Source organism: Syzygium oleosum, unplaced genomic scaffold, assembly GCF_021117445.2.
Source record: "Syzygium oleosum isolate NSW1041296 unplaced genomic scaffold, Sole_v2.1 Sole_v2.20, whole genome shotgun sequence".
Classification (NCBI taxonomy): Eukaryota; Viridiplantae; Streptophyta; class Magnoliopsida; order Myrtales; family Myrtaceae; genus Syzygium; species Syzygium oleosum.
This window is the reverse complement of record NW_026607504.1, coordinates 6,385,581-6,411,554: the sequence shown is the minus strand read 5'-3', so window position 1 is coordinate 6,411,554 and position 25,974 is coordinate 6,385,581. Positions and strand designations below refer to the sequence as shown.

Sequence of the window (25,974 nt, the reverse complement as noted above, 5' to 3'; positions counted from 1 at the left end):
AAATCTTTTGACGGCCCGACCAAGAAGGGAAAACAGGACATTTTGCCTTTTTTTCCCCATGTCGACAGGGACGGAGCTCGAAACCCTTGAAGTCAAAGGCGATGAGCTTGTGTTTCTTCGTTCTACGCAAAATTAGGGTCCGAAAAGACAGAGAGCTTTGCATTTCGATCGATGGTGATTATGGAAGGAGATAAATTGGCAAATATGGACAATAGCGACCTTTGCAAGAAGATGGGAGCTTCTCAGAAACGTCAAAATCCAGAAGAAGGGGTTGCATTCGTGCAGGAGATAAGATTAAAAAATGATAAAGAAAAAGATGGTCTTGATAAATTTGGTGGGGTTCAACCGGATCTACATTTTTGTACGTACATCAAATTGGGAACGAACGGATGGCATGAGATGAAATGGTTCAAGTTCGAAGCCACCATTCGATTTCCCCTGACTCTCTCTTTTGGCTTCTATATTTTGCTGTTGGCAGGGGGACCATCGACGACGCAATGCCTTCCTTCACGCCTTCAACTCTGGCTAAATTTGAACTCGAAAGCTTAATAAAATAGAAAAAGAAGGGCAATTGCTATTTCGTGCAAAGTAACTTTCAAATCTTTCATAAAATGCCACTAATTTTTTAAACAACTTACAGCAAGGTCCTCCTCATTTATTCGTTCACGAAGGTTAGGGAATGCTAGCACAAATTAACTGCGTCACACATGAATAAAGAACTTTTCGAGAAACCAACTTCGAGACCGCCAAAACGACGCAGGTCAGAATGCGTTATTCCTCGTCATAATGTGCACTCTGATTGCCTTTGTCCGCGTAGGAACAAAAATTGCCTCTGCTTTGCTTTTCATTTCACATCAATTAACTTGTTTTAGTAATTACCTGTGCCTAAGTGTAGTTGCTTTGACTGTGGCAATGAATGTCTGTCTGTCCGACAAAAATGCTAACTTCCCGACAAATATCTCACACGGACAATGTATGATTCAACTTTTAGGCAAGCGCTGGTTCCCGCAACTTTGCCTCCAGATTTTGTGCGACAGCATCAATAAATTCTTCCGTGTTCAAGTAGAACTCCCTAGTGACCCTGCATAAACCGTGACCAATCATCAGATTTAAAATGGCATAGAAAAGAAAATAGTTTCACATCACATACCTCCTGAGGAAACTGACATGGTATTGAGTAAAGATGATGCTTACTTTGGTCCATGGATCAAGATGGCAAGATCCTTGGTCATTTTTCCAGCCTCCACGGTCTCGATACATGCGGCCTCCAATTTTTGAACAAAATCCATTAACTTGTCGTTGTTATCTAGTTTAGCCCTGAATATCATGATTGGCAAATGATGGTTTAAAAGTTGAAACAACAGTAGAACGACATGCAACACGGAGTGCATAAAAGCAGCACGGATGAAGGGGGAAAAAATGTAGAACGACAAACGTGTATGAACATAGAAATGCATAAACACAGAACATTGATGAAATAATCTTCTGCGGTGTACTTATCTCAAACTAGAAAGCAATATTACATTTGGACTAAAAGTCTAGTGATCCTGTCCATTATTCCCTTCTGAACAAACATTCGCAAATTGCAAGTCAACGATAACCTTACTATCTCTACCTGCGAAAAAGTAACAGTCTCATATTGGCACTACACCAGGAAGCAAAGCTTAATATGTTCCATTCAGTACTCTGGCAGGAGAACAATTGCAGCAGGGCTTGACTAATATATTTGAAGTATTCTATAGGACATAAAAGCAGAACCAGAGGCAAGACATCCACCGACATAGGAAGTAACTAAGAGAACCCCTTACAGACAGAGGTGAACAGGAAGGTAAGTAATAAATTCAAGTATCAGAATGCACCTATGTTGTAATCCTCTTGTCCACGCAAATATAGAAGCAATGCTATTGGTACTAGTTTCTTGACCCTTCTGATGTAGACGAAAATGGCGAGTTACAGTCCCATGAGCAGCCTCAGCTTCCAAAGTCTTTCCATCAGAGGATAACTGCAAAAAATCATTGCCATCAAGAGTTCCTAAGCTCTCAAGATCAAAGTAATTGAACAGAAACAATAAACAGTGTACTCACCAGGACAGAGCTCATGAGACCCAAAGAGCCAAATCCTGCATATAATGCAACCTCTTCAGAAAAGAACTATCAAACCCATCCATTTCACATCAGATCTGTGATTTTTCTGACAAAGATAACCAGTGGATCCTTCTTAAAGCAACCAAAAGCTAGAGTCGCTTATTTAGGGAATACTGAATGCCCTAGAGGTCCAAACAGATTGCATACTTATCATTCCCCAGCATTATATTCAGTAGCTTCAAACTAAAGTTAAGATTCAATTATCCAAATTCTGTTTTCCACTTTGCCCAAAAATCGTATTTCATCGTAATATGCTCTGGATAGCATATCTCTAAATGAATAATTAACTGAACAGAATGCGAAAAGTTAGGTGAAAACACAAATAAACTACGCAAGAACGATTAAAAGTGAAAAATTCAAGAATTACTTACATTGACACTATTAATCCCCATAGTACTACATGTACTCTCTCTCTCTCTCTCTCTCTCTCTCTATTTTTTTTTACGGTAGTTTTTTTTTTTTTGTTGGAGGGCAGTGGGTGGAAGTGTTCATGGAGGACGTATCCAAATTTTCTGATCCACCTGCTTCCTGTAAACTAACTACAGTACGACAATCTTATCCCACTATCTACAAGTTCAATAGGTTGTTAAGTACAATTCTTCCAGCATATAACGCAGACAAGTGCCTAAAAGGCCAAGCCATAGAACCATGAGCACATAGAGTAAATAACACGAATGGATATCATATGCAGCCGCTCCTAACGATAGAGAAGTAAAAATACCTTGAGCAAGTAAATCACTCTGCACATCTCCATCATAGTTCTTGCAAGCCCAAACATAACCACCATCACTTTTTAGTGCATAAGCGACCATGTCATCAATTAGACGATGTTCATACCTGGAATCTAAGATTAAGGTCAATCTGATAGGAATAGGTAATGTGCGTCCACACACGAGAATATTTAAGGCACATACCATATCGAATGTTCCTCGAACTTGTCCTTCCACTTCTCTTCATATACCTCCTGGAATATGTCCTTAAATCTGTAACAATCCGTCTATGTGAATTTCTTGCGCATGGAAATCAAGTTGACAAACATCATAACAGGTCAAAAGAAAATGTACAATGACACCAGAAGTATAAGAATTATATACAAAAGTCACTGACCTGCCATCGTATTTCTTTAGAATGGTGTTTTTGGTGCTCAGGTAGAGAGGCCATTTCTTCGAAAGTGCCATAGACATTGATGACTCAGCAAAGGCTCGAATGGACTGTGAGCATTTGACAAGAATACAGCAATGAGTCTCTAAAATCTAACACGCCATAATCTAAATGTTAAAATGATAAAAGGAAAAATAGACAAACCTCTTCAACATTATACATTGCAAGGGCTACACCAGGACCTTTAAAATGGTAAACATCGAGTTCCATTGGGGTATTCCCATTGTCTGGGACTAAGTATCATAAAAAATGGTCACGTCATTGAAAATCAAGAAGTAAAAGCTTTTAAAATACAAAAGATCGTCAAATTCATCTTACCAAATACCATTTTGAGCTTTCCTGCCTCACTAATAACGGCATCGGTAGCACGATATTGATCACCAAATGCATGTCTACCAATACAAATGGGTTTTTTCCAACCTGTGCATTTGACAGAGATTAAAACTGTTTTGTACTGCTCACCAAACTCTAATTCTACACCAGAAGCAAAGGCATACCAGGAACGATTCTGGGAATGTTCCGGCAGAGGATTGGTTCACGAAACACAGTGCCTGAAAAGGTAACATGTATTCTCTTAGGTAACTAATTGAAGATGCAAGGGATTGGAGATCAAATCTCTATAATGGAAGTGACGCCAGATATATCTACAGCAGCCTGAAAATACAGCTCCTGCTCCAGTGGCAGGAACTACAACCACCACAACCAAACCTCATCCCATTGAGTGGGGGCAAATAAATGGATGTTCTTACACATTGCGCTCAGCCTCACGTCGTTTTCACTAATTTAACATATCAAATCGAGAAGCTCAACAAAGTAGATAAATGTTTGTGGACTTTCTTTATTAAGATAACACTTAGAAAAATCTTCGAATTTATCTCTCTCTTAAAATATCTTTCATTTACACGTATTTGATAACTTTGTGTTTCCATTTCATGCAGTCAAATGTCAGTAAGTCAGCACCTTAGTGCTACAAATTCTGCAACCAAAAGATTCTTCTGACCCACTTCTCTCTTTAAAATGGCAAAGAGTCAATAAAAGAACTGAATGTCAAGAAAAATAAGAAGATTATTCCTCACATGAAACTCAACTACTTACCGGATTGTCAGCACAAATCAACTTTTCTCATGAACTACTATGAAGGAACATTCTATTGTCACAGGAAGAAACTTGCGCACAAAAGAACATAAACGATTCTATTCGATACATATTCACAAGTACTGAAAACTTAAGAACTGAACTTTAAATGTCGACAATCTTACGTGCTGAAAAAAGAAATATACAGTTGTTTGATGATGACTGAAAAATGACCCTAAATCTTATTAACCTTTTACCAAACATGAAATTGTGATCATTATCGGTAGCTTTTAGCAATATAATTTGAAAGATTCTAATTATTATTGATTAGTTCTTCTATTTAACAATTTAAGTGAAATCCCTACCTTCACTAAACACTTTAATTTAATTTTTTTACTTAATCGAATCATTTAAGTCAAAAATGTAATTGGCCTATCAAACGTGCTCAATCTTTTTTTTTTTTGGTCAGAAAACGTGCTAAATCTCATTAAGTTGCTAAATTGTCAATTTTCAGTACTTAATTAGGTTATCAAACAGGCTATAACTAAAGACTACGTTTCATAAAACTTGTTACATTTTACCAATATCCCCACTTCCAGATTAAACGCCATCCTAATAAAGTACTCATCACCCCTCGAAATAGCCTCCAATTTCCATACATAAGAAATGCAAGAATTTATTTGCAATTCAACATTCAAAGGTTCCTAAATGACAAGAGGCTTCCTTCAATATAACAGACCGTTTAAGATGTTTCTGATTGTGCCATTGGGACTCCTCCACATAGACTTCAAGCCAAATTCTTTGACTCTAGTCTCATCTGAAAAATAAAAAATTCAGGAAGAAAAACGAGTTAGAGCCTGTAAATTTGTCTAAAATAAATTAACTGCAACTAGATTGCACATTAAGGCCCTTGTTCTCCACTCCAAACATGAATGATAGCAGAAAAACAACTTGAGAAGTCTATGAAATCATATTTTATGGTGGCATTATGGTGAAAATGCAAGAGATTGAAAAGCTTGAAGCAGGAGAACAAACCAGGGGTAATTGTAGCACACTTCACAGCCACGTTGTACCTGCAATACATAAACTAATAGAATTCAATCTCCGCCAAAAAACAATAGACAACTAAACTGCTGAACTTAAATATTCTTGGATGCAACCCTTCTCTCGTATTTCCACAAGGATTTGCGATAAGAGATGAGACTTTTAAAACTAACATGAGATCAACAAAGAGAATGATAACAATTCTCGAGCAGAATCTGCAAGACTCCATCGTTGGCAATTTTCACATTATTGTTGTCTACATTATATTCTAACGTCAAAGTCCAGCTTCCAGAGCCATCTAAGCAAAAAATGCAGTGAAGCACCAGGTAACATCCAATACATACTATGCATAACAAGCATAATGCTTCTTCAGTTCAATTGCCATCTTAGCAATAGCTTCAGCACCGGTTACCCAGTTCGCATTACTTACTTGAGAGTAGCTTCCGCACTTTCTACAGTGACTCGGTCCTCAGTCGCATCCCGATTCAATATCCCCAAGTCGTAATATTTAATATCCAAATCCAGATAAGGGAACACAAGCTGCAATTATGTAGACCATCAGGCCAGGACACATTAAACAAGCAAGCCAAAGAAAAAAAAGAACATACATTGAAATGTATCAATTCATACTTTTTCTTTAATCATGCTCCAAATGATCCTTGTCATCTCATCACCTAAACATCAAAAAGAAAAGAACGTTGAGTTATGAACTTCAAAAAGAAAACGAAATCGCTACTAGAAAAACTACTATCCATTTTCCTCGTCCAGGGACGAAGAAACCAAGAGACTCGGGAAGCTGTTCAGGCAAAACCAGCCCCACCAAACAAAAACCAATGTTCTCGTAACTTCTCCTTCCATTTTACATCGGTTTCGAATCTTCCTAAGCAGAGCACTACGGCTCGCACCGCTCTGCGCTCGACACGAGTTGACTTTTCGCAAAGCGCGCAGCAGGTCTGACTCACCGTCCATTTCGACGATCGGATTCCTGACCTGGATCCTATCGAACGAGGGCGAAGAAGCGAAACACCGAAGCGAGACGCGAGCGAAGCCGCCGGAGAAGCGAACGCGGCCCCTGGCGCCGCCGCCGCCGCCGAGAGGAACCGAACCGTTCGATGAGCCAAGCGAGAAGCAGGGGCTCACGGCAGGGGACCTCGATCGGATCTTCGACAACAACACGGTCGCGCCGGCCATGGCGCTTCCCAATCGGAGCCTGGGTATTAGCATTGCCCGGAGATTTTGAGTTCTCGGCTTTATAAATCTCGCCGGACGGGAAGAGAGTGCGGACCCTGCGTTCGGGTCCCCGCCCTTAAACATCTTTCGACATTTCTCGTAGGCGGTTATGGACCGCCGCCACGTGCCACCTACGGCAATGTCGGGCCGGCCCGACTCCGCTTGTGGGCCCTTCAAGACGCGGTCCCTTAATGGGCCGGGCCGGGATGGGCCGCCAATTTTGTTGGCCCAAATGGATGGCTCAAAAGAGGAGAAAATGAGAAGCTTGACTAGAGATGTGGAGAATTCCGTAACTCGCTATGGATATGTAAGAAAGCTAAAGGAGAAAGTATTCCGTGGTATCGTGCCACTACGTTACTGGCCCACATGGCGTGATTGTGCTTTGCATGGCTCTACTCAATCAAAATGTAACAGGTGTCATCCGACTTGACATAAGAAATTAAAATCGGAAGCCACTTTTCTCTCTCCTGTCTCCTCTGGCGCATTTGCAGAAACGGAGCCACTCTACGCAACCTCGCATTTAGTGCGATCATTTATCGCCCATCTCTCTCTCTCTCCCCTTCTCTCCACTCTCTGTAACAAAACAACGATGGCTCCCCTTTCATGTTTAGACTCTCTTCTGCAATGAGATCTTCCATCCTCCTCCTTCGCCTTCCCCCTTGTCACCGTCGTTGCCTTGCCGACCCCGGCTTCAGAAACCGCGTCGCCAACGATTTTGAAGTGGAAGCGGAAGAGGCCGGTGGTGCTGGGCTTGGGGTTCCTTCATCTAACGCAGCTTTTTCCCTCCGTTGACAAACGAGAGATAAAAATTGTAACTTTGTTTCTGAAACGCTGACAAGCCTGTAACCTTTTAATTTTAGTCTTTTAATTTCCGCGTCGCTTGGACACGTGTCGCTTTTTTTAATAATGGATCATATGCGCCACGTAGGCCAGTGACGTTGTGGTACGATACCACTGGATATTTTCTCATAAGAAAGAACTACCACAAAAAACCTCGAACTCGTATATCCGTATCGCATTTATTCCAAACTAATTTTTTATGTCACTAAAACTCTCAAACCAATATATTATGTCACATTTACCCTAAATTAATTTTTGTGTTATAAAAAATCTCAAATCGGTATACTCATGCCATATCTATTCCAAACTAATATATATATACCACATTTACCCCCAATTGTGATAAATATGAGATTTTTTTGGGTAAATGTGACACGTGTGCACCAGTTTGGGATAAATGTGATACCGATGTACCAGATTGAGATTTTTTTGTAACGTAAAAATTAGTTTTGATAAATGTAGCATAGGTGCATCAGTGTTGTGTAAATGCGGTACGGGTGTACCAATTCGGGATATTATGACACAAAAATTAGTTTAAGGTATATGTGCAACAAGTATACCAATTTGAGAATTTTTGTTGGTATTAACCCTTACAAATAAAAAAGGCTAATTCTTTTTGTTTCGACTCTATCGGAGGGCTCTTTTTGCAATTTTATCTTACGAGTACCGTAAATAGAAAAGAATGATAGATTTCTCCATAATGGCTTTTCTCGCAATTAAATAGGAAAGATAAGGCTTTATTTGAAAAATCTTCAAGAAGAAATAATAAAAAGCATAAGAAGAAGGTCCATATGCTGTCAAAGAAAGAATTATACAAAGTCATGAAAGACTCACTATGTTTGAGAATTTTGGAAAAATGAGGGGAAAAAGAATTTAAAAATTTATGTAAATAAGGAGGGGAGGGGGAAATTTTTTTTGGTGTGCATTGTTATTACATATGCGTTCCTTGTCATATGAAAAAGATTGCCCCGAGGGGAGCGGGTTGCCGAGTAGAGAGGCGAAACCGACCATATCCATCTCCAACCACTTCATTCCTACCTCGAAATTCATTTCAAATGACTCTTATTCATTCCATTCAAAATTTAAAAAAAGAAAATGCGTTTATCTATTTGCGGGGGAGGGAGGGAGGAGGGTAAAATTGCCATCTCTATCATGGCTATCGATCCATAAAAGACGTATTACTTTTCAAGATGTAAGGTAATAGGATTGAACATGTATTCACCTATGATTAATGTTTTTACTTTTAGCATCCGTCGGAAGAAAATGATAACAAATATCAACATGATATCATGATTAGCGAGATAAAAGGTCGACAATTTTCGACACGATATCATTTTCCCATACGTTCAAAGAAATTACGTTTTGCAACGGTAAGATCGGAGATGAATTCGCACCACGTGCGAACACGAACGATCGTGCAGTGCGCACATCCGCACCAGATTGTTTCCCCTTAAACCCTGGCTTCATTTCCATTACCCCCCCGTCCCTCCTCACTCCTCACTGACCGGCCGGAACTGGCGCTAAAATCCTTAAACCCTAAACCACCGCTCACCGCCACCGCCACCGCCACCACCGCCACGGCCACCGCGCGCCACCGCCTTCTCCCACTCCCCCGCTCGCCGAAATGGCCATGGCTTCCATGGCGACGAGAGCCAGGAAGCCTCACCTCCTCGCCTGGCGGTCCCTGCGCCTCCGCACGATCTGCGGTGGCCGCCTCGGCCTGGCCTCCTTCTCTTCCCCTTCCTCTTCTTCGCTGTCCGACCCCGAACTCGAGCCGCCGCCGCCGCCGCCGCCCGCCGCTGGTGCCAAGGTCCTGGAGAGCTTCAGGGAGGAGTTCGAGATCGGCTCGCGCCTGATCACGCTCGAGACCGGGAAGATCGCCCGGTTCGCGAATGGGGCCGTCGTGCTGGGCATGGAAGACACCAAGGTCCTGTCCACCGTCGCGTCCTCCAAGGGCGATGCCGTTGCGAGCTTTTTGCCTCTCACGGTGAGTTCCGTGGTGCTTCCTGTTTGGATGGATTGTAGCTCAACGTGAAGCGCCGTGCTTGCATTGTTTTTTTCCTTAGCTTGATCAATTTATTTTTTCTCCGAATTAACTGTTTATCGTTTTCCCTCGTTGGCGTGTTTTATCTATTTCTCCGATTATGTACGCCCGTGAAGACGTATTCTTTGATAGTTGGGGCTTGGGGGAGAATGAGGTGCTTTTCAGATATTACGTCTAGAAGTAGTCTTGAAGATGTTACTACGGACATGGCTTGTTTTGGGCATTTTGGCCTGTCATTGTATGTTCAAGTTGATACCGACAGCTCAGCATGCCTTGTTGAGCTTGGTTTGATTCGTTTGTGATTGAATAATTGTTATGGGCATAATATTTTTTCGGCAATTCGCACGCCCTTGTGTGAATATGTGTCATGATTCAGTGTCATAGTTGTGCGGTGATGAAATGGCTTCTGTAGAAGTCATGCTCATCTGATGGTCTTCTTTTGTCTTGCTTGTCACTTGCCGCAGAGGGGTAGGCACTACATAACATTAACTGGCTGGTCAAACAAACGATTTCCATTGTACTTTCTCTTATTAGTGGTAAACTCAAATTAAATACTGGCAAAAAGAAAATGCATCAGTCCATGACCTGGCTTTTTGTAGCCTCCAGAAACGAAAAGGAGATTCTATGGTCTTGGTGGTTCATAATCATCCTGTCCTGCCAGTGTTGGAGCTTGTTAGCAGTTCTTCTGTACTTATGCATAATTCAGATTTTTTTTTTCCAATAACTGAGAGGGAAGTGGCATTTTTTGCTCCATCTGTTCATGTGATGATGTTCGTCATTTTCTCTTAAAGGTTGATTATCAAGAGAAGCATTATGCCCAAGGTCTGATCCCAAAAACATATACGCGACGGGAGGGTGCTCCTAAAGAGCGTGAACTTTTAGTTGGTCGACTTATCGATAGACCAATAAGGCCATTATTTCCTGCTGGGTTTTTTCACGAAGTCCAGGTAAATCTGTTCTTTAATCCTCAAATGTTCTTCAGGTCTACATGGAATTGTGTCCTCATTGTCTCTTTATTATGTTTCGTAATGCATAGGTAATGGCAAGCGTTCTTTCTTCTGATGGGAAACAAGATCCAGATGTAATGGCAGCTAATGCAACATCTGCTGCTCTTATGTTATCAGATATTCCCTGGGGAGGTCCTATCGGAGTGATACGCATAGGGAGGATTTGTGGGGAGTTCATCATTAATCCCACCACGGATGAGGTGCTTCTTGCATCAATTGCAAATTCTCTTGATGATCAACTAATTGCCTGTTCTAGACGTTTCAGGGTTGCACACTTCCCTCTCCCTTTGGATTTTTCCCCTCACATTGTACTTCTATCATCTAGAGAATTTTGATTATCGACTTCAAACTAGTATCTCAACAATCATAGCTGTCATCTATCCATATTTCTTGGAAATATAATTTTGGAAATCCAAGGATTGTGGGTATGCAGCAGAAAGTAGAAAGGGTGATTGTGGTTTTCTGGCAACGTGCTGTTTCAGCTCATGTCAACTCATTAATTTTTTTTTATAATGGATGTCAACTCATTAGCTATTTAACTCGATACCTGTGGTGTTGTACTGATTGTCTCGAAACTGGTGATATTCCTTACTTCTATTAATGCAGCATATTTTGTTTGTTTTGGAGGATGACATTCATATTTCGAATAATAGAAAAGAACTTGAAACTTAGATGACGTGCTAACGGACTATAAATGTCTATCTTGCAGCTCAATTTAAGTGACCTGAACTTAGTATATGCATGCACGAAGGACAAAACTTTGATGATAGACGTGCAAGCTCGTGAGATATCAGAGAAAGATTTAGAAGCTGGCTTGAGACTAGCGCATCCGGAGGTGACTCACACACCTGCAATTCTTTCTTATTTCTTTTTGATTAATGTGTAACTAATATGTATTTGTTGTTGTGTAAGGCTGTGAAGTACCTTGAACCTCAAATGAGATTGGCTGCAAAAGCTGGTAAAACTAAGAAGGAATACAAGCTTTCTATGATCTCGGATACAACTCTCGAAAAAGTTCGCAACCTGGCAGAAGCTCCTATTGAAGCTGTTTTTACCGATCCTTCATATGGCAAGGTGTTCAACATAATGAATGGGAGGGATCTGTTGAATCCTCGAAATTTTCTTTATTGTTTACTATTTCTGTTTATTTGTAGTTATCCAGAAATTATCAGTCTCATTTAATGTCTCACACTTTTTGGGTCTTTGACATTTTGCATATCAGTTTGAACGTGGGGAAGCCTTGGACAACATAACCCGAGATGTAAAAAGAGCACTTGAAGAAGAAGGCGATGAAGAAAGCTTATTGGTGTTGTCTAGAGCAGTAGATACGGCAAGGAAGAAGGTAAGCTCTAATTTCTTATGTACTATAAACTTGCTAATTTAGGATACTGAGGGTTCATTGTGATAAATGGTCTGTCATGGGTGATAGACTTTATATAGACTATCATTGCACTGTTGTCTTTTACCAGTGAAAAAGGACCTCATTTCGTAAAACATGTCAGGTTGTCCGCAAGAGGATAATTGCAGAAGGACTTAGAGTTGATGGCAGACGCTTTGACGAAGTCAGACCTTTGTTCTGTGAAGCTGGCTATCTACGTACATTGCAGGGATCATCGCTGTTTTCTCGCGGAGATACGCAGGTCATTGGACATAATTAAGAAGAAGGAGCAAAAGGAGAAGTGGCAATATAATGGCCTGTATTACATTTAAATCTTTACATGAGTTCCCATTTGATATTTGCAGGTGCTTTGTACTGTGACAATTGGTGCCCCAGGGGATGCTCAAAAGTTGGATTCAATCGTTGGTCCCCCAAGCAAGCGTTTTATGCTTCATTATACCTTTCCGCCATTTTCAATCAATGAGGTTGGCAAAAGAGTTGGGCTAAATAGACGTGAAGTTGGGCACGGTAATTTCTTTTACTTGCCTGCCTATCAAATTATATAAAAGAGTACGTTTCTCGATGTATTGATCAACCCCTTTTTGAAAGATTTTAGCATTTTAAGATGAGATTGAAGATGACTTCCTGTTCAATAATTCCCTGTAAGGCACCTATTTTATAATGGCATTGGGAAAAAGAGATGGTAATTATTGTGCTTAAACATCTTTAATATTTTTCACAATGTTTAATTTTCTGACCCCTTTTTGGAAGATTTTAGCATTTTAAGATAAGATTTAAGATGACTTCCTGTTTAATAATTCCCTATAAGTCACCTATTTTAAAATGGCCTTGGGAAAAAGAGATGGTAATTAATTGTGCTTAAACATCTTTAATATTTTTGACAATTTTTTATTTTCTATACTAAAATACGTTGATTATCATGGACATTGCTCTAAGGTGAGTATTTGATCTTACGAAAGAATATTATCTCGGGTATCCATTTTCTTTTTAAGGATGAAATACGAAAGTTCAAATCCTGGGTAGACAATTTTGGTGCTTGTTAATAACAATCTCCATCCACGTTGAGGGTTGAAACTTTTCCATGTTTGGGGGTGACTTATATGTGGTGTTACCTAACATGAGATGGCTTATATAAAGCCCATGCATGAATAGCAGCTGCGTCATGTAGTCATCAGAAACTTTGTGATGTATATGAAGGACCATATATTTGGATATATTCATGAAAAAACTTTATGATTTCTACATGTATACTTGCAACTGATGCTGTGTGTGTACTGTGAAAGTAATTGCTTGGTTGGACAAAAGAGCATCTCCAGATTCTTCACGCCCTCTCTTATGTGACCCTGAACTTGACTACATCTATGGTCCATGTTCCAGTTTGTATCAGCTCGATGCCTATTGCTTTTTGTGGAGCCATACTGTTAAATGAAAATTGAACTAGGAACACGTTCTCTATATGAGAGTTTTATGGATCTGGAAACTTTCCTCATTCCCTTACTTTTGAAGGACTACCGTCATCCGAGACAATTCGAATTGGTATTGGCGATAAAAAGGTCAAGTTGTAGCTTGGAACTACGTGAAAGATTAGAGTGTCGATTAACAATCTTGACATTTTAATGCTTCTAATGTTAATTCCCTTTTGAGCTAGCATAACAAAAAAATTGGTTCTCTATCATTTTGTAAAGCTTTCACCCTCAGTAGTATGTTTCTCACATTGTATGGTACTTTTTTTAATTGTAAAAGTAAATGTTTTTGTTTGGGAGCTTAGAAATACCATCTTGGTGAATTATTTGCAGGAACTCTAGCTGAGAAAGCCCTCCTTGCAGTCTTACCTCCTGAAGATTTCTTCCCCTATACTGTGCGTGTTAATTCAGAAGTGATGGCCTCTGATGGTTCAACGTCAATGGCAACTGTCTGTGGAGGTATCTGAGCATTAATTTTGTACTACTTCAGAAAATTTTTGTTCTAAACATGGCTTGTTTGAAAAATGTGCATTCTTATCTGAACATGTCTTTACATTATTTTCCGAGTTTAATGGCTTCTCTTGTGTAGGCAGTATGGCACTCATGGACGCTGGCATTCCATTACGAGAACATGTAGCAGGTGTTTCAGTGGGTCTTGTCAGTGAAGTTGATCCAGTGACGGGTGAAATAACTGATTACCGGATACTTACTGATATACTTGTAAGTTTTACTTTTGTTTGTTTCATTTGTGCTGATTATGTAAAGCAATGCACTTTTAGTTGATACTTGATAGAGAATCTTTTAAAACCACGTCCACCTGTAGGTTTATCCTTGTCTGCAAAATTTGTGCACTTTCACGTATATCTTAGTTATCTTTTGCAGTTATGGTGCAGATGCTTTTGAAATCCTTTTTTCCTGCTTTTTCTGAGGAATGATCCTGCAACTTAACTTGATCATTTATATCTTCCTCATGGTATTTGATGAGCATGTCCTTTTCTAGGGTCTGGAAGATCATCTTGGAGATATGGACTTCAAAATTGCTGGCACTAGAAAGGGAGTTACAGCTATTCAACTGGACATAAAACCAGCTGGAATACCTCTGGACATCATTTGTGAATCTTTAGAACCTGCTCGTAAAGGTCGTCTGCAAATTTTGGACCACATGGAGAGAGAAATCAGTTTACCACGAACCCAAGATGATAGAAATACTCCTCAATTAGGTCTACTTCTTGACTGTTCCTAGCCCCATGTTTCTTTAGTATGAAGTGTCATGCTTTGGCTGAAATTTCGTTATTTTAATCCAGCAACTCTGAAGTTCAGCAATGATGCTCTCCGCCGTTTGATTGGCCCTCTTGGTGTTTTAAAGAGAAGGATTGAGGAGGAAACAGGTTTGTTCAAGCATTAAGTTTTGTCTATAAGAGACAGGCAATTAGTTTGTGTGCATAGGATATTCTGATGATACCTGGTCAATGTAACTTTATCATCTGATGGCTGTATATTTGATAAGTAAAATAAGTTCATCATATGACAATAAAAAATGTACCTTAAGACATGCCTAAGGGGCACAGCCAAAAGTCACATCAACCAAGAGCCTGATTGGTCTGACTTTTGCTTTAGTTGTTAGTTTCTTGTTTAAGTCGTGGGTTTTATGAAATGTCTGTAGAATCATCCATCGGAAAGGTAACCATACATCAACCAGCATTGTGACAGATTGATAACTTCCGTAGGAGCATAGCCATCTTAGCTCATCACATTTAGTTTCCATAGTGACTTATTTTCACCAACTTCTGCTTTTGGACCTCAACAAACGTTAGAAGCAATGCCAAAGCTGCATTAGAGAAGTTCCTTATTGGAGCAATGAAAGCCTTTCCTCCTAAGATTTTAAATGCCATTTGATTTCCTGACAAGACTAATAGCTATTACAAGGATACCAAGTGCATGGAGGTCTCCAATATGAGGAGCGAAAGCTGGGTGAAGAATGTCACTCCTTACTATTCTATGACATGGTACCATAGGATTGGGCTTCTGTAGATAATCTTGTCCAACAAGATGCATTTCTTTAGTTGTGTTTAGCACCATGTGCATTCTATAATAGATTATTAGTGAGAAGGGTCGTGTCCATGCTAAATCAGGAATTATTCTTTACCATGTTCTTACTATATTTAAAAAGTGTAGCTTAAGGTAGTATTTATATTCATCTGATTAAGAACGATGGAAACATTGATTTTACTGTACATAAAATGGAAAATGTTCCAAATCGGATACTGTTAAAGGTCTTAGCATATTATAGTATCACTGAGCTATTATTTCCATGCTGATAGTTAAAAAAGTGAAAATGAGCAATTTCACGAGCAAAAGAAATTACCTGATATCATGATATATTTGTAATAACTCCATGTGGCTTTTCTCATGTGATTTGCAATCTTCATACATATCCTGCTGAGAAGACACTTCCTACCTTGCTGCTTTTGTGAATTTTTTGGTTTTGACCTATATCTTATGTTGCTCATTGTAACTGGCACTATTAAAAAATTCAGGTGCACGATTATCTGTGAGTGATGGAACACTGACCATAGTTGCCAAGAACCCAACTGTAATGGAGAAAGTGCAAGAAAAGGTATGTCTTGTTTGGCTTATTATATGATGTGCGCTATTACTTAAATATAGAAGAGCCAGGTTTATCTGGTTTTTAATGTCCTTGTGTTGTGCTGTGACATTAAATGATAAAGCAATGGTTGGGTTATCAAATTTACATGCTGTTCTATGTCCTCTATCCGAGTATTTCCTTGGTTTATTATGGGGGCAGACCAACTGAACCAATTTGTTTGAGTGCATATCCACTCAGCATGTTGTATAACCAGTAAAGTACCTGATTGATAACTTAAAAGTGCTTAAACAATCAGTATATTGAGAGCAGATATTCTCTGGTAGAATGTGCCTGGTGTGTGTCTGCCTGTGACTAGTTTCCTTCTTAACTTATCCTTCTTCAGTTCTTCCTACAGCCAGTTGCACGCATGCGCACACACATGCATACAATCATGTGTACTGTGCTCACATTCCCACTCACAGAGAAAAGCATGCGCGCAAGCATGCAAACACCACCATGCTCATGCCCACTGACCATATCCAGTGGTCTCATGTGTAGGTTCCTGCATTAGCTTGATGTAGTTATATTCTGGAACTGATGTGTGCTTGAATATTTTTAGCTTAAAAGCTCAATCTCTTTGGGTTTATTTCACCTTCTGTGCTAAGATTTTTTTTTTGGTCCTGTGCTAAGACTTACGGGGCACCTTTAGTGTTATGACTGAAACATCAAAATGTTCCTTCTAGGTTGCATTTTCAGCTGGAAGCCAGATCATTATTTTGATTAGTTCATATTAGAGATGTTGTTCTAAAGTTTTCAACATTAGAAACCGAGTGGGAGTGGGGATTTCACTTGTTTATAGCATGGTGAATTGCTTCATGTAAGAGACTGCATTGTTTGTTACATGAAATGGTCTTTGTGTGTCTGTTAGTTTATATTTTTTGGATCCAACAGTGCTCTACATATTGTTTTTGGAAGTCTGTTCCTGGGAAATTTACTTATTGTGATATTTTTGGATAAAGAAATCACAGTTGCTCTCTTCTCTTGTCCTCAGATTGAATTTACTGTTGGCCGTGAGATGGAGGTTGGAGGTGCTTACAAAGGCATTGTAACTTCAATTAAGGAATATGGTGCTTTTGTGGAGTTAAATGGTGGCCAGCAAGGCCTGCTGCACATCTCCGAGTTATCACATGAACCGGTATGTAAGGTGGAGGAGTGTATCAATTACCCGCCTGTTTCTATTTATTTGAAATCTAATGGTTTCTTGACCTTTTGAATTTTCTTGATATCAATGATGCATGGCAGTTTTTTGCCTGATATAAAAGTTGGCACATTGGAGAATTATTTGCTTATTGTTGAATGTTAGCATTAGAATTGTCCTTAATTGTTGCATCGGTCAAATGTATGGACAATTTCAAGGTACTCTATCTCGTTACCTTGAAAGTGTTTAATGAAGTTGCTGGATCCGCAATTACATTTTCCATTTATCTATATCTGTATCGAAAAAATGTTGGATTGTGGATATTTTCATTGGGACGTGTCTACCCATGTGAATGTGAAATTGTGGCAGTGGCTCAATCAAAGAGTCATTGGTTAGTGGTGTATCAACTTGCTTCTAGAATATTACCTTTTTCGTATAAGGTGGATAACGCTGACATGAAACTTAAATTCCCAATTGATCAGGTATCTCGTGTTTCGGATGTTATTTCGGTGGGCCAGCAGCTGACAGTGATGTGCATAGGGCAGGACGTACGTGGCAATATTAAATTATCCCTCAAAGCAACTTCACCCCAACAAGCGTCAGAGCCAAATAATGCAGTTAAGCAAGCTGTTCCTATTTGGCCGTCTGTCAAAGATGGGCCTAGTAGTCCAGAACAAAATTCCAAGGAAGAGTGTTCGTCCCAAAGCACAGAGAGCTATGCATCCCGTGCACCATCTATCTTAATTCGAAGTGCTGCTGAGTGTGAGGAAGCGGAGAAATCTGATGGTCTGCTTGAAACTTTGAAAAATTCTAAGTTGGTAAGCACAATGGGAATTTGAGAAGAGATAACATCTAGATACTTTATTTGATACTCCATCATCTAATTGCACTCTCTTTGTAATTGTGCAGAGTAAGAAGTCGGCAAGTTCTACCGAAAAGAGAAGCCAGTTAAAGTCCACTTTTAGTGGAGAAGGTGATGAAGAAACTGAGAAAAAGGCTCCCACTGCCAAGAATTTGAAGCTTGGGATGAGGGTAACTGCCAAGGTCCATAAAGTTCTTGGACGAGGGTTGGTCCTTGATTTGGGTAATGGTGTTCGGGGAATGTACCGGTTTGAGGTATGTATGAACATGGACTACTTTGCCCATCATCTCTAATTGCTGATTGCTGTGTTTACAGTTGCTCCTTTAGCATTTTGATGTTAGATGGGACAGTGTTATTTTAGTGCACTTCCTCAACAAGCTCTCCCATAACTAGGATGCGATTTGCCTTTTCTGCGGTTTTCAATTTCATAATGGGACTCTAGGGTGGACTGATATTATTTAAGTGATGTGTTATAAGTGTTTCAAATGCATTACATATCCTCATTATATAAATCAGAAAATCGATTTCTTTTCTCCTCTAGTCTAGGCCTGAGATGATTAGTGCAAGATGTCTTCACTTCTGGAATTTATTGTGTTTACTTTAACTGCAAAATTTCATTCCATAACAGGGAGAAGGTAAGGCAGACTATGAAGTTGGTGATCCGCTGAGAGTGGTGTGTACGAGCTTCTCCAGCAAGGGAGTTCCCGTTATGTCTCTGTTGAACGATGATTAGGAGTTGTATATCCACCTGCCAGCTCAAAGGACGCGTTAAAAGTGCCGTCAACCAATTGTGGTGGCAATCTCTCTTCAGCAGCTCCGGTGCATTTCTGACAAGCTGCATCTGGGCGAAATACTGTGTTACAAAGCTCCCTCTTTATAGCTAGTGCTAACCCACTAACGAATCTTCATTAAGCCTCCAGAAATGATTGATATGGTGCTGCAAGTTTCCTCTTGGTGTTAGTGGGTGCCAAATCTCAGGTGCTAACCCTAAAACGAGGGTCCCAGAATCGGACAGTGAACTTTGCTTAACCATGAAAAATTTTGTTAGGTAGCAATTGTGACGACAATGTATTTATCCCTTAACTTCTGTATATTCATAGTTTTGATTTCCAAGACGGATACTTCAAGCCTGTAAAAGTAGAGCGTTTTTTCCCCCGGAAATAAAATGCGTTTTCACAGGGTTTTCTCGGTATTCATATGCCAACGTAGTTTTGAATGCTCATCTTTTTTCCTCCCTAGTGTGTCCTCCCTTTGTTTTGCCTACATGTTCCTTGTCAGGATTTCTCAGGATGTTCTGATAGTCTAATGCTTCGTCTTTATGTGAACATGCAATTTCTCCCCGTCATACCACAAGTTCATAGTCCGATATTGTTTTCCCTGCGGGTTTCGATTAGGTCGGGCATGCAGATGCGACTCCATAAGGTATGACACCTTTTGCCCTCACCTATGTTCATATGGATTCTCTTCTCGGTGTGTGTCGGCGGGACTGATGAACTAGTCTTAACATCCGATTTAAGTTCACATAGCATTGGCTTGTTTTGAGGTGGCTTTTAGAGTTGACTTGGTGCATAAGCTCACCGAAAGTTGTCGTGGCTTTTGCGTGCTGTTTCGCATGGCGGGTCAGTTAGTCAAATGGAGAATTTAAAACACGCGTCTATGGTGGTTGCGAAAGCTGCATATCAAGAGAAGAACACGACACAAAATAACTTTTTTGACTTTCTCTTTTGCTTTCTCACTCTTTTCGTATTTGATTCGATCATGACTTCACGATATCTGTCCCAAGGAATAAGAAATTATCGTCCTTTGTCGCTCTGTAGTGGGCACCCAATGGTCCGACCTGCGCATATCGAGAACTAAATTGTGACTAGAATTGGAGATTGGCTCGTGGAAAAGTTTGAGGGGAGACTTGGGTTGATTAGGAGAGCAAAAAGCTTCTCAATAGATTGAGATTGAGACCTTGTGATTGGTAAAAGATTGGCAATGTTTTTCCATCTTTGGAAAGTGAGAGATGCAGAGTTAGTAAACAAATTCGAAGTGAAAAATGTTAACAAATGCCGAACGTGTGATGAGATTCGTTTAATTTGGAAATGATCGCCCATTTCCGATATGGAAAAGACGAAAATAAACCAAATCGATTCGATTAGTTCGGTAACATATTAAAATTGAATCGATGTTTTGTCTGGTGTATAATTAGTAAGTAATCAATTGAGTCGACATAAAAATCAAATTATCAATTCTACGTCGTCTTAAATAATTTTAAACCAAATTACTTTGATTTTTCCTGATCTAGCTCATGAATTGAACTTTTGATTTGATTCGACCACGTAAACTAGCTTTTCATTCATCCCTTACTCAGATGATAGTTATTACTTTCAGTCAAACCTAACTGTTTTTATAAAGTTGTAGTCACGAATTACCTTTTACTCTTCGTTAGATGACAATGGCGTGACAATTTGCAATTACGTGCGCTCGCGAGCTAGGACTAGCACGGAGAAAACACACATGAGCCAGTAAACATAGTATATTCACAAAATGGGTTATGTTAACAAGCATACTCCGTAAAAGCCACAAATTACACTTAACAAAAGGAAAAAATATCGCATTTGATAAATGTAAAATTTCTTTAAATGGTTACTTTTTTTTTGTCAAATTTAAATGGTTACTTAACGAACTGTTTAGCATGCATTTTTTTGAAAGAATAAGTCCCGTCAACGACTACTTTTCGAGACACCTATTATCTCTAATCGATAAACAATTACTTCATTTTCGATATGGCGGATTATACATAACACGAGAGTATCGAAAGCAATGATCTTTTCCTTCTTGTGAATAGAAAACAAGCCTTTTAGGAAGCAAGCAAAAGCGGGAGGGATGGAAAGGTTTGGTGGCACAGTGGCTGCCCGACGCGGGTTAGTTTGGAAAACGCCCGGTGGGCCCCGGCCCCGCCGCCGCTGCGCGACCGGGAGGTACGACGGTGCGTGGGCCCCCGCGCGTCCCGGGGAGGGACGTGGCGTGGCGACGAATCCGGCGAGCCCAAGTGGCGGCGTGGCGGTGGACGACCGTGTTCCCAATTTTTCTCTACCCTTTTTCCGCCATCATTCCGACAAGCCACGTGTCCCCACCCTTCCTTCAGCTGCCGACAAAAACCCAATCAAAAGAGGACAAAAAAGAAGAAGTCATTTTTAACCCACACCACACCATGCCAAACAACGCAATGCAATGCTATCGACCCAAGACGAAGTTGGTTACCCAAACCTTTTCGTAGGAAGACCGGAACGCGCCCTCCGATTCAATTTTACGTTATCTTAGGCTCTAATTACTTCGCCGAAAAATGAATGATCAGAAAAGCATTTGCTTAAAAAAATATCACTTGAATTAATTAATTAATGAAAAGAATTCATAATCGATAACGATTTATGTTTAAATATTTTCGTGGATGATGAAAATGTTTTGCAATCGAAAACGTGTACATGTCATAATTACGTTAAGAGATCATGCCAAAGGCGTGCCGAAATTAAAAAAAAAAACCTATCTAATTATACAGATCTCACTCGCATGCTAATTTGTTATTTTCACAAGTAATATTCAACGAGTGCATATATTAATAGATATATATATTTGAATCATTTTATTTAATAAGGCGGAAATGGAACTTAATAATGTGATTTATGATTTTTTTATTTTAATGATTTGAGTACAACGAGTGCATAGTTGATGCTAATAATAACTTGTCAGCCACCTCGCCTTCCTCCAGAAAGGCAGGAAAGCAAGAAACGCAGAGCAGAGACTCTGAGCTCCCTCTGCAAAGAGCTTCAATGCCCGCAAGAAGCACGCATGGATTCTGACTGCATGCGCTCTCGCGCAGCCGCCATGCCTACTCCTTCCTCCGCCTTCGTCGCCGCCGCCGCCGCCGTCGTCTTCTTCTTCTCCCTCACGCCGTCTCTCTCCGACGAGAAAATCTCCGAGGCCGGCCTCTCCTGCGGCAACTCCTCCTCCTCCGCCGCAGCCGCCGCACCCAGCCTCGTACCGTCCTTCGTCAGGGACATGGAGTCCCTCTCCCAGCTCATGACCACCCGCCACTTCGCCACCCGCGTCACCAACTCCTCCCCCGGCGCCGCCATCTACGGCCTCTCCCAGTGCCGCCGCGACCTCTCCCAGACCGACTGCCTCCTCTGCTTCGCCGCCAGCCGCACCAAGCTCCCCCGCTGCCTCCCCTCCCCCGCCGCCCGCATCTACTTCGACGGCTGCTTCCTCCGCTACGACCGCTACGACTTCTTCGCCGAGGCCGTCGACCCCGTCTACGACTCCACCAACTGCAGCTCCGACCGCGGCGCCGTCGGCGAGCCCGCGGGGGAGGGGTTCGCGGCGGCCGTGGGGTCCGCCGTAGGCAACGCGACTCGGGCCGCCGCGAGCGGGGGCGGCGGGGGGTTCGGGGTGGCCGAGGCGGGAGGGGTGTACGCGCTGGCGCAGTGCTGGGAGAGCATCAGCACCGAGGGCTGCCGTGTTTGCTTGGAGAAGGCGGAAATGGGGGTCCGGAAGTGCGTGCCGAGCGGAGACGGGAGGGGATTGAACGCGGGGTGTTATCTGAGGTATTCGACCGTGAAGTTTTACAGTGACGGAGGAGCGAGCGAAGCTGATCATGGTGAATAAACTATCTTCTTTAATGGAAAACTCTCCTCTGTTTTTGTTCTTCATGCGTCGATGATTTGGTGCGATGATTGGCATGGTACAATACATTCGTGCTCAATGATGCTAATTGGTGATGCTCTTCCGTGGTGGTTAAGGCATCAACTCCATGGTTCGACCGATAGGCACGATCTGCATATTGCGCTTAAATAGAATTGCGATTCTGTTCAGGATTTGGATCTTGAACACAGATATGTTTGTTCACGAAGTCATCCACCAGAGGTAGATGTAGACCCCGATAAGTTCTCGATGATTTGTTTCATGCCTCGCGCATTGCAGATTCTTAGTTTCCTCGTGCTTGCCGCAAATTTTATATATTAAAGTTCATCAGACACATGATCTAGATATTCTGCTTCAACAATGCTGAGCTATTTCTGCAAGGCATGAACCGTGAACTGATTTTTTATTTTTTTATATTTCTTTTTTGTTAATTTCAGGGTCGTCTTCGACCGGGATCACGGTAGCGGTTGTCTTGGTGGCGGCAGCTTGCATAATGCTCTCTGTCTTCGCTGCTTATGCATGCTATGCTAGGGTGTTGAAACTAAAAGGAGGTATGACAATCAGCTGAACTGTTGCTTTTGTAGGGTCATTCAAATTTTGTAGGTGACATTCTCGTCTAATCTTGTCGACTTTGGCTGCATGATTTCCCAGATAATATCCATCTCCGTAAGATTTCGATTGGATCGAGTCTGAATTTCAAGTACGAGACGCTCGAGAAGGCGACGAATTACTTCGACCATTTGAAGAAACTCGGGCAAGGAGGTGCTGGTTCTGTGTACAAGGGGACTCTCCCTGGTGGCAAAGTCGTGGCCGTCAAGAGACTGATTTTTAATACCAGGCAATGGGTTGATGAGTTCTTCAACGAGGTGAATCTGATCAGCGGCATTGAACACAAGAACCTTGTGAAGCTCCTGGGCTGTAGCATCGAAGGTCCCGAGAGCCTCCTTGTCTATGAGTACGTTCCAAACAAGAGCATCGATGACTACATATCCGGTAATTGTTTCTCCTTAAGCGATCGCACATGAAGTGTATGTATTACAAGTAATGCAAGAGGACCAAACAGGCTTGTGTAGTGATAGAAGTGACGATATCGGGTTGTCTTTGCAGACAGGAACAAAATACAGATTCTCAACTGGAAGCAGAGGATGAATATCATCGCCGGCACTGCCGAAGGGATTGCTTATCTACATGGAGGGTGTAAAGAAAGGATCATCCACAGGGATATCAAAGGCAGCAACATACTTTTGGATGAGAACCTCACCCCGAAGATCGCCGACTTTGGCCTCGCTCGGTGTTTCGGACCCGACAAGACTCATCTTAGCACTGGAATAGCAGGGACACTGTGAGTGAATTGATTGGGTTATTTTATTTTCCTTGTTTCTGCTCTTTCTTTGAAGAACTTGTTTTCTCCTAAGAAAGCACACTAAGACATGTCAAGGTAGATCTGATACTGCACTCGTCCGTTTATATTCTATAATGAACTGTCAATGGGTAATGTTGTTGCCAATATGATTATACCCACTACAAGCAAGTAGAGTTTCGATATTTTCACCCCCTCGGAGCTAATTCTGAAGTTTTATCTTTTCCTGCGAAAATTTACAGCGTGAATCATTCTGTGTTATTTGCCCGATGCACTCTTCACTCTTCGCACTCGACCTCTGAGGAGATATTGTTTACTGTATTGCAGTGGATACATGGCTCCCGAATATCTTGTCAGGGGACAACTTACAGAGAAAGCCGATGTCTATAGTTTCGGAGTGCTAGTTCTTGAAATCATTTGTGGCAGGAGAAGCAGTTCATTCAGGGAGGAGCCTGTTTCTCTATTACAGATGGTAGGTTCAAGCAAAATTCAAATCTTCCTCTAAATCCGATGACTAATCGTTGCTGATGCTTTATTCTTGCAATTCATCCAAGGTGTGGAATTTTTACAAGTCGGACAACTTGGTCGGAGCTGTTGACTCCTGCTTGAATGGCGATTTTCCTGCACAAGAGGCCTGGAATGTCCTTCAGATAGGACTTCTTTGTACACAGGCTTCAGCTGCTGCTAGACCCTCTATGGTCGAGGTGGTGCAGATGCTGACTTGTGAGAATGTTGCGATCCCCGAGCCGACTCAACCCCCATTTTTAAATGCCAATGCATCAGGACCGGCCAGCTCTAATAGGTCCTCCAGTATGAGCAGTTTCGTGTCGAGAGCAGCGAGAAAAATTAATGCTTCATACACGTCTTCAGAGTCCTCGAGTATGCGAAGCGCCAACAAGCGGTCGAGCAGCCATGAAGTTTTGGAGAAGTGAACTCTTCGTTAATTACGCAACATTTCCAGAGCCAATACTCGTTCACTCGAGAACACGGGCATCTGTTGAACCAGTGAACTTCGCAGGCGGTGCCGTCGCCAGCTGCTTTACGTGATAAATGAGGTAAAGCACCGGGGCTGATCGACGGAAGAGGCATCAAGCAGTGAGCTACTATGCTGTGATCTGATGCAACCCTCTCCCGGAAGGCACAACGGCATTCTTTAAACATCTCGTCAGTGTAATTTACTTCCACGACCAAATGAACGAAATTTTTCACATCCAGCAGATGTTCTTAAGATTCACCTGTTGAACTGAACATGCGGATGAAACCACGAAACAGGCGGGTGACATTTTCCTCAACCGCCCACGTCCAATTCCTCTTGTCAATTTTCCTCGATAAGGTGTACATTTACAGGTGTCCAATGGGAACTTTCATGAACTGGGTAGTGTGGTCCAGCACAAAATTTCCTTCCATGGCCACAGGTCTAAATGGGACGTCATGAATGAACGAGGGCCCCCCCACCAATGTGGAAGGGTTGCAGACGAAACGCGGGGAGTGATGGTGATATGACAGATGAGACGTGATTCTCATTTCTCAAAGCGTTAACAGGGGTTAGGTCTGGTGTATTTAATACCATTTTGCAGGACCAGGGAGACGCGTGAACCCGAATCCTGGATAGTCCTTGGGACTTTGATGAGCTGCCCGAAAATGTTGACCCCTCCCGCACACCACAATGGCCATAAAGTTCATGTTTCTATCGATGTCCTCTCATTGCATTTCGAGATGCCATTGGTTCTCCCGTTGGAGCGGGTCGAAACAAACGGAAAACTAGTTCCTTTCGGAAGCGACTAGAACTGTATTAGGTCGGGTTAGTCTCGTCCTCGCGCCCATCTTGTTGGAGCGCGCGGGCGAGACATGAACCGAGGAATCTCGGCAGGGGAA

The 25,974-nt window shown here is 41.5% G+C and overlaps 3 protein-coding genes across 3 annotated transcripts; 2 read left to right on the top strand and 1 right to left on the bottom strand.

Annotated features, from left to right (window-relative positions):
* Positions 1–703: 703 nt before the first annotated feature.
* LOC115670505 (isocitrate dehydrogenase [NADP]) lies at positions 704–6,719 on the bottom strand. Its single transcript, XM_030591806.2, has 15 exons — positions 6,386–6,719; positions 6,054–6,097; positions 5,854–5,963; positions 5,415–5,452; positions 5,119–5,196; positions 3,803–3,856; positions 3,624–3,725; positions 3,450–3,538; positions 3,252–3,355; positions 3,059–3,127; positions 2,866–2,981; positions 2,085–2,119; positions 1,860–2,002; positions 1,195–1,317; positions 704–1,081 (listed from the first exon to the last, which is right to left on the bottom strand). The coding sequence occupies exons 1-15, from the start codon at positions 6,645–6,647 to the stop codon at positions 988–990; spliced, it is 1,461 nt and encodes a 486-aa protein (XP_030447666.1). The 5' UTR covers positions 6,648–6,719; the 3' UTR covers positions 704–987.
* A 2,286-nt stretch (positions 6,720–9,005) lies between these two features.
* On the top strand, positions 9,006–19,231 carry LOC115670510 (polyribonucleotide nucleotidyltransferase 2, mitochondrial). The gene is made up of 17 exons (XM_030591812.2): positions 9,006–9,480; positions 10,329–10,484; positions 10,574–10,744; positions 11,254–11,379; positions 11,457–11,618; positions 11,767–11,886; positions 12,047–12,184; positions 12,288–12,450; positions 13,740–13,865; positions 13,996–14,126; positions 14,407–14,626; positions 14,711–14,794; positions 15,944–16,023; positions 17,045–17,188; positions 17,674–18,009; positions 18,101–18,307; positions 18,682–19,231. Exons 1-17 carry the CDS (start codon positions 9,118–9,120, stop codon positions 18,784–18,786), a joined length of 2,832 nt encoding a protein of 943 aa, XP_030447672.1. The 5' UTR covers positions 9,006–9,117; the 3' UTR covers positions 18,787–19,231.
* Positions 19,232–21,792: 2,561 nt separating this feature from the next.
* LOC115670534 (cysteine-rich receptor-like protein kinase 42) lies at positions 21,793–25,470 on the top strand. Its single transcript, XM_030591846.2, has 6 exons — positions 21,793–22,695; positions 23,177–23,290; positions 23,391–23,732; positions 23,847–24,081; positions 24,427–24,571; positions 24,654–25,470. The coding sequence occupies exons 1-6, from the start codon at positions 21,888–21,890 to the stop codon at positions 25,029–25,031; spliced, it is 2,022 nt and encodes a 673-aa protein (XP_030447706.2). The 5' UTR covers positions 21,793–21,887; the 3' UTR covers positions 25,032–25,470.
* The last annotated feature ends 504 nt before the right edge of the window (positions 25,471–25,974 follow it).